This window comes from Nicotiana attenuata, unplaced genomic scaffold (genome assembly GCF_001879085.1).
Source record: "Nicotiana attenuata strain UT unplaced genomic scaffold, NIATTr2, whole genome shotgun sequence".
NCBI classification, from domain to species: Eukaryota; Viridiplantae; Streptophyta; class Magnoliopsida; order Solanales; family Solanaceae; genus Nicotiana; species Nicotiana attenuata.
Window position 1 is genome coordinate 320,158 of NW_017670815.1, and position 8,427 is coordinate 328,584.

At 36.8% G+C, this 8,427-nt stretch overlaps 2 protein-coding genes across 2 annotated transcripts in view; both read right to left on the minus strand.

Annotated features, from left to right (window-relative positions):
- Positions 1-1,252, minus strand: part of LOC109243589 — a 7,143-nt gene extending 5,891 nt beyond the window's left edge. Inside the window, exon 1 of the mRNA XM_019410539.1 lies at positions 619-1,252. Within this exon, the coding sequence (XP_019266084.1) occupies positions 619-1,252 (634 nt within the window). The remainder of the gene's footprint in view (positions 1-618) is intronic.
- A 4,819-nt stretch (positions 1,253-6,071) lies between these two features.
- LOC109243591 (axial regulator YABBY 5-like) lies at positions 6,072-8,136 on the minus strand. The gene is made up of 5 exons (XM_019410543.1): positions 7,981-8,136; positions 7,745-7,793; positions 7,552-7,627; positions 7,025-7,099; positions 6,072-6,399 (listed from the first exon to the last, which is right to left on the minus strand). The coding sequence occupies exons 1-5, from the start codon at positions 8,039-8,041 to the stop codon at positions 6,337-6,339; spliced, it is 324 nt and encodes a 107-aa protein (XP_019266088.1). The 5' UTR covers positions 8,042-8,136; the 3' UTR covers positions 6,072-6,336.
- Between the last annotated feature and the right edge of the window lie 291 nt (positions 8,137-8,427).

Genomic DNA, 8,427 nt, shown 5'->3' on the forward strand with positions numbered 1-8,427 from the left:
TATTGCCTTGCTTAATCTGTCTTATATCACTGCTGTATTTATTATTTCTGTCAGATTATCATACTGTTAATTATTGTTGTTACTATATTTTGTCTCAGTATGGCCCTGACCTTCCTCGTCACTACCCAACCGAGGTTAGGCTTGGCACTTACTGAGTACCGTTTTGGTGTACTCATGCCCTTCCTGCGCATGTTTTTCATGTGCAGATCATCCAGGTACCTCTACTCAGGCGCCCTATCAGTGAGGCAGGAGGACTACGGAGACTTCGAGGTAGATCTGCTGCGTCCGCAGACCGACGAGTCTCCCTCTTATTCTATCTTTAGTACTTAGTTTTTCCTTCTTTCGGTTGTTAGAAATTCTGGAGTTTGGAACCTTCACTATACACTTCTGTAGCCTGTGTTGCCCGTGAGTTTTCGGGTTTTGGAAATTGTTTTAGACTTGTGATAATGAGTTGTACTTGCCAAGCGGCATTCAGTACAGTTTCTTTTAGATATTTGATTTGATATTCTTTATTTTTCCGCAATTAATATATTTCCGCAAATGTTAGGCTTACCTGGTCATGGGGACCAGGTGCCGTCATGACATGTTCACGGTTGGTGAACTAGGGTCGTGACAAACCTGCCTCAAAATTCAATGCCACGGGAGGAGCTTGGGACTTGATAATAGTCTCTGCCGACTGCAGCTCATTCAGCAATTTCGCAAGGGACAAATCCATTTTGTTCATGTTATAATTCAGGCGAAACTGCTGAAAACTGTCAGGCAAAGTCTGCAGGATCATTTCAACCTGCGTGTCCTTATCAATGTTAGCTCTAAGGACCTCCAGTTCATTCAGAAGACTCATCATCTTCAGAACATGGTCCCTGACCGATGAACCTTCAACCATTTTGGTATTCAGAAGGGCTTTCATGGCAGTCTGCTTAGCTGCACGATTCTGATCTCCGAACATTTCTTTGAGATTTTCCAGAATGTCATAAGCAGACTCCATTGGCTGATGCTGATGTTGCAGAACATTCGACATGGATGCCAAAATGTAACACCGCGCCATCTCATCAGCCTTAATCCATTTCTGGTAAGCCTTTTGTTCATCATCTGTGGCATCGTCTCCAGGTTTTTCTGGACACACCTCATCAAGCACAAATTTGTACTCTTCAGCAATTAGAACAATATCCAAATTTCGTTTCCAATCAACATAATTTGGACCCTCAAGTTTGTTTTGAGTAAGAATGGCAGTAAGGGGATTGAAAGCAGTCATTATCAATCTAGGAGACATTAAATATTTAAATAGATTAAATCAGTTTGTATTATGAACATTAAAATTCAAAACACACTATATATATACAATCTATGCACCTTGAACAACAAATTTCGATGGGAAAGAAGCTATTCTTGCAATGTACATATATAATGACAGATTTTCACTCCATAAACTTAAACAGGTCATACTCAGCTGGAGAGTAAACTGTTAATTTAAGCCAAGTGAATATCAACATTCAACATATATTAGTCCCATTGAACCAACATGCATACTCAGATGGAGAGTAAATACAAATAATCAATGACTAGTATAACACAGTGATTATTCATAATATTTTTATCCGATATGGAAAAAGACCTACGTCAATGTATAAAAATATTATATCACTGATTTTTAACCCCGGGGACCAAGGGAATTGATCCCCACAATTACTGGAATTAAAAACAACAAAAAAAAAATTTCAAAATTTTAGAAAAACAGCAAAAACACCATCTAAACGACCCCTAAATCCCAAAAAACGACTTAGGTATTGAAAACCATGAGTATTGCTCACTGGGCCGTTTCGCATGGACCTGCCAAGTTTCAGGTCAATCGGAGTCCGTCAACTTTTTGACCTCCGATTTTCTGCCCTAATTCGGCAAAACTTGTTTTTCCGTTTTACATGATAAAATTCAACTTTCAGATTATTCTAACTCAACCTCACCAATATTAAAAGGATAAATCAAGTTTTCAGAATAATCAATACAACCCATAACAGATAATCACGCCAAAACATTATAGGTTTTCAGAAAAACAAGCTTTGCATGTAATTCAAAACTTTACATATAGAACATGATATTAATCCTTATGGTTATCCTAATTATTTAATTAGATGTGAGTAGGCTCTGATACCAATTGTTGGATCATAATAAGCAGCGGAAGTAATCCCAGTATCTTATTCACGTGTAATCTTGTGATGACCCAACCCGTCGTCTCATGTATTACATCCCCGTTTCCTCCATTTATTGCTCTTTCATGTTTTATTATCAGCAACGGGTGAGTTAGATTTTAATTGAATTGGTTTGGATAGGAAATGAGATACTTAGTCTCTTTAAGGAAGGTTTGGTTTGGAAAAGTCAACTGAACGTTGACTTATTAGTTAGAAGGCTCGTATGTGAATTCTGGTGATTCGGTTAGCTTCGGGAGGTGATTTGTGACTTAGGAGTGCGATCGAAAGTGATTTTGGAGGTCCGGAGTAGAATTAGGCTTGAATTGGCAAAGTTGGCATTTTGGCGAATTCCGGTGGATAGGTGAGATTTTGATCCGAGGGTCGGAATGGAATTTCGAGAGTTGCAGTAGCTCCGTTAGGTGATTTTGGGTATATGCGCAAAGTTTCAGGTCATTCGGAGGTGTGTAGGTCGGGTCTTTGATCGAATGTGCAATTCGGAGGTTTTTTAAGAAACTTAGGCTTGAATCCGATGTGATTTGATGGTTTAGCGTTGTTTGATGTGTTTTGAGGATTGGAACAAGATTGAATAAGGTTTTAGGATGTGCTAGTGTTTTTGGTTGAGGTCCCGGGGGCCTCGGGGTGAGTTCGAGTGGTTAAACGGAGAGTTTTTGAAGTTTGTTGCAGGTTCATTTTTGCTGGTATCTGGTATTTCCGCTTCTGCGGAAATGAACCGCAGAAGCGGTTCCGCAGAAACGGGTGAGGCATCGTAGAAGCGGTCAGTGGTTTGGTAGAGTAGTTCCGCAGAAGCGGAACACTTTCCGCATCAGCGGTTTTGGTCGTTAGGAGGGAATTCCGCAGAAGCGGAATCTGAGCCGCAAAAGCGGAAGTTGGTTTTTTTAATGAGGACCGCAAAAGCGGGATTTTTGGCCGCAGAAGCGGTCCCGCATAAGCGGAAGCGGGACCGCAGAAGCAAAAGTCGCTGGGCAGAAGGGTTTTTATATTATTATTTCATCCGCGAGTCTATTCATTTTTCCTCCATTGTTAACCACCTTAAGAGCTTGTTGGTAGAAACTGAAGAGGATTTTGACGGCAATTGATTGGAGGTAAGTCTCGTGACCTAGAAACGCCATTTTATCGAAGAATCAACCTTTAATTCTTGGAAAATTGGGTATAAATTTGAAGAACTAGGGCTTGGGTTTTGAAATGAAAATTTGGGATTTGAAGGGGCATTTGAACTCCGATTTTGGTAAATTTTATATGTACGGACTCGTGGCGAGACGAGGAATCCGTTATGTGAATTTCAATAATTTTTGAAGAAGTGGGCCCGGGGCTAGGGTTTTGCAACTTCGTAAATTTTTGGTGTTTTTTCGAGTCTTTTCGATTGGTTTATGTTTTTTAAGCCTATGTAAATGTATTCGTTGTGGTTTTAATCAGATTCGGCGTGCAAAGAGGTTGATTCGAAAGGCAAAGGCATAGCGAGCTAGACTTGTGGCCGGCTTGAGATGAGTAATAGATGTCGATGATGACCTGAGGGTTTGAAACCCCGGTATATCACATTGTGACGCTATATTGAGGCGAGACACGTACTCTATGACGAGTGCGGGGTCGATTGTGACTAGGGATTGTGACCTAGTCCATTCCGAATTATGTTCGTACTGCGTTCTTGACTAGAAATTGTTTGGTAATTATTCTACTTGGAGTTTATGAATTGTTTGGGGCTTTGTGCCTATCATGTGCATCCTTCAGGGATCCCTATCACTGCTTCCATGATGCTTAGCATATTTCATGATATCAGTCCTGAGTTAGACACTGCCTCGAATGGTTAGTAAATAAATAAAGGTTTAAGCACTTAGCTCTAAAATTCCTAATAATTGAAACTAAAATGAATAATTTGATTGTGCCCGATTGGCTTGCATGCATATATATACCTGGACTGAGTGTGGATCGGGCTGCACGCCGCGGCGAATGTTACGATGATATTGCGCTTGGGCTGTAGGAGCCCCTCCGGAGTCTGAACCCCCACAGTGAGCGGGGGTACCCAAATGGATCGGGCTGTGCGCCGCAACAGTCATGTGCATTGCATTGCATTCATGCATTTATACCTATTTGTCTTATTTGTCCTGGTATTGTTGTTGTTCCACCGTTTTATGTGCTGAATCGCTGATTATAGCTTTATATTGTAATATTTCGTGATTTCTTACTTTCAACCATTATATATGTTTATTACTCACTGAGTTGGAAGTACTCACTTTACTCCCTGCACCATGTGTGCAGATTCAGGTGCTGCGGAGACTTAGTGGAGCTGTTTGCCGTTTTCGTGAAGTTTATTTTCAGGAGTTGTTGAGGTAGCTGCCTGACGTCCGCAGGACCCTAATCCTCCCCTTTATTTCATTTGTCTTTCCATATCCTAGACTTCTTTATTACTATGGATATATTACTCTATTACATCTAGAGGCTCTAGACTCGTGACTCCAGATCTATTGGGGAATGTTTGGATATTCGTTATTATATTCCATACTATTTTATTTAGATTCGGATTTGAACTTTGATATTTGCTATTTTAATCGTATTATTTGTTAACGGATTGCGTATTTGGGTTGAGAGTATTTAATTTGGTCGGGCTTGCCTAGCATTAGTGTTGGGCGCCATCACGACCGGGATTGGGGTCGTGACAAATCTAAACAACTAGCACATATGGAGATTTTCGGATTACCTCTTGAAGCGTAAACACAACAAATCTATGTCGTTCTCCAGTCCTCAGTTGAAAACGCACCAGCAGATTTCCACAGTCTTCTACTGTGTTACCCAAACAATAACCGAAAATAGAGAATTTTGGGTGGGCAAAATTCTAGCAGAAACCGCAGTAAGAATAGTAAAAAAAAACGTCCAGCCCCTATATCCATATATATAGCTGCGTTTTTTAGGTCAAAACCGTCTTCAAAACCTGTTAGGTTTCCTTCTCCCACTAAGGGATGGTTTCCATGTTTTCTCTGCCACTAAGTAACCGTTTCCACTATTTTCTATTATTTAGGCACAGTAGGGACCACATAATTTAATTAACAAGGCTTCCTATTATGATATTAATTTCAAAATTCTGAAATTAATTTTCACATAATAAACTACGAATTATTCCACTAAAAATTCGTAATTGCACTGCTTAGTTCAATTTCGAAATTCTTCCATAAAACCTTATTTAACTCCCCATGTTAAGATTCAGATACTAATCAATCAAATTAAATTACTGACTATTTAATTTATTGATTACTTCCTTTAGACTTACACTTAACTTATTTCATGTGTCGGATACAAAATTCACCGGCCGGGTTTACACATGAAAACTTATAAGCTTTCATAAAGGAGTATCATCAATCTCAAAACCGAGACATGGATTCCATCAACTTATTATTACTTCGCCAATGTATATCATTGTTATCCAATTTACCAGGCTTATTGACTCGCGAAAGAATCTCGCCTTTTAATAAATCAAAACAACAAGTGACATACACAGCTAATAATAATTATATCAGAATTAAGAGTATAAGTACATTAAATGGACTAGAGAAATTATTTTATAAAGTCAGTATAAAATACTTATCTCTACTTGATCCGTTCAATACATACAAAATGTACTAGCACAAGAAGTTGGAATTAAACCATTCCCATAATCAAGATAAATTATATTTAAAATCTTGTGCTACAATCATTCCGATGATTTGTCCAATTCCATCATTAGATTGTGAACATTAACTTTTATGTCTTACAAGAACCATTTATTTAATCTTCCGTGTATAAGCAAAACTCTATACACTAAATCATCTACTATGTAAGCAATGGACACACAAACCAACACATGATCTATTTAAAATGAAACTTTATTGAATTTAAACAAGTAAATAAATAATTGTTCATAAAGAATACTATAACAATACGCATGGCTTATAGTATATTCTAACAATAATATCAAATACAAAAGGTTAATTGAAAAGTTTCTCATTAAGGAAAAACAATGTAGACATTAAAGAAAGTTACAAATTATAAAATATATAAGCAACAAATAGAACAATAAAAGGGTCTCATATTGATTAATACTCACACGCTAGAACACCTTGAGTTCTAACTTGTCTTCAATTCAACATATAGTAGAATCTCAATCTCAGAAGGTGAAGTTCTTTAAATTTGGCAATGCAGCCCTATGCATTATATGCTTTTCTGCATTCTGCAAATAGGAATAAAAGAAAATTATTAAAACAAGGAAATATATAGAAAAACCAGAGATTATCTTCGCCAAACATAACCTATACAGTCATAACGTGATCAGTAGCGGAATCAGAAATTTATATAAGGGGATTCGAAAAAAAGATAGAATTTCATAGTTGGGATTCAAACTTGTAAGTTAAAGCAACTTTGAACTCAATTTACCACTGTCCTAAAAAAATTGTAGATAGTGTTTATATTGTAGTATATGATCATCTTGTTTAAACTTTGTTTGAGAGAGCAGGCTTAACTCTTTTTTATAACCGGGTGGCGATGAGAATTGAACCCAAGATCTCTGTGTGTCCTGGCACCATATTGAAGTATGTGTTCATTTCATCTATACTAGTTAAAAGCTTATATTATTAGAGATAACTAGCACACTTTTATCTACTTAATAATTATGTAGTATGTAACATTTTTGTCTTGTAGGTAATATGAAAGTCATGCAAAATACTACAACAAACACACCCTAAACGAGAAAATAACACTTGACAATATTTATTTGCCACTTTCCCTCAATTTAATTTGAACTTGATTTTCATTGCTTTTGGGTTAAAGAGAAAAAGAAGGATTTGAGTAATAGTTACCTCACTAGCACCAAGTTTAGCTTGATTCTTGGTCTCCAGTGTGAGCCCAAAGTGAATGTGAGGGAAGTGTGCCCACTAAACCAAAGATAACTAAATCAGTAATTATTAAACCCTCATAAGAAAGACAGCCAAAAAGAAAATTTTAAGAGGAAATAATGATATTTTTCAATCCTTTTAGAAATCAATAAAAAAGAAAATAAAAATAAAGAGTGCTAGACAGACACAAATGAGGCATTGCTTGCCTTAGTAAGCTCGAAAACGAGGAAGGAAGGAAATGACGCTAAATTTGGACTATGCATTTGGACATAGAATTTTTGAACATTTGAAAATAAAAATTGCATATTTGAAAAGTAGGTAAAAAAAAAAGTGTGGTAAATCACAATAATTAATAATTTAAAATATTTAAAAATCATATAAAAAAATTACGATCAAAGTAGAATTCGTTTGAGTCTTGAAATCCGAACACCTTCACATAATTTGGGACAAAGGAAGTATGATTGTCAAGTTTCTTAAGGATTGGCACTTACATTTTTTGCTGCAGTACTAAATGCTTCCCTATGAGTGATATCAGGATTATTAGCCTTGATCCTCTGAATTTCCTCTCTGCACATTTAATTTAGGCAATTTGTGCAATCTCAGCAAATTAATATATAGTGGTTAAGGTATATCCTTATAATCACACATTTAATAAAGATATTAAAGACATATGAGCAGCCTTACTTTATGAACTGGTTATATGCAGAAGGTACTCGCTGCCTCTTCTCAGGGGCTGAAAAAAAAAACACAAATAATTAAAGTCGCTAAATAAAAATAAATTAAGGATTTAACTTATATTCACCGAGGATAGCAAATATTTTAACATATTATAGCATGCAATCTGCCCTATTTTTCAGATTATTGATATACTATACTTTATTTGTTTAACTTCTATACACAGACAAGTCAGAGTAACGTACGTCGATTTACAATCCTCTCCTCACGAGGATTGCTTGTGATAGATGGTCGGACTGCCTGCATCCTGCTGTTGCATTTGGATGATGAACCAAAATCTATCTTGTATTCAGGAGAAGTGCAGTTGGCCACCTGAAATTAAGTTACTCACAAAAATAAAGAAGAATATGAGAAGAAATAATCATCCAAAACAAATATATCTAAACTTGTTCATGAGTGATACTTTGAAGTAAAGCTAGAGAAGGTTAATGTCCATAAGTATAGGGAAGAGGTTCTCTTTCTTCCTTTCATTTTGAAGTGTCACACTCAGGGTTTTGATTGTCACAGATCGATTGTCTCTGAGCCGAGGGTTTCCCGGAAACTGTTGGGTTTTGGATGTGTTTAATTAATATATTAAATACTTAAAAGAGGGTGAATGGGAAATGGAGGGAAATAAAATTTTTGAGTGAAAT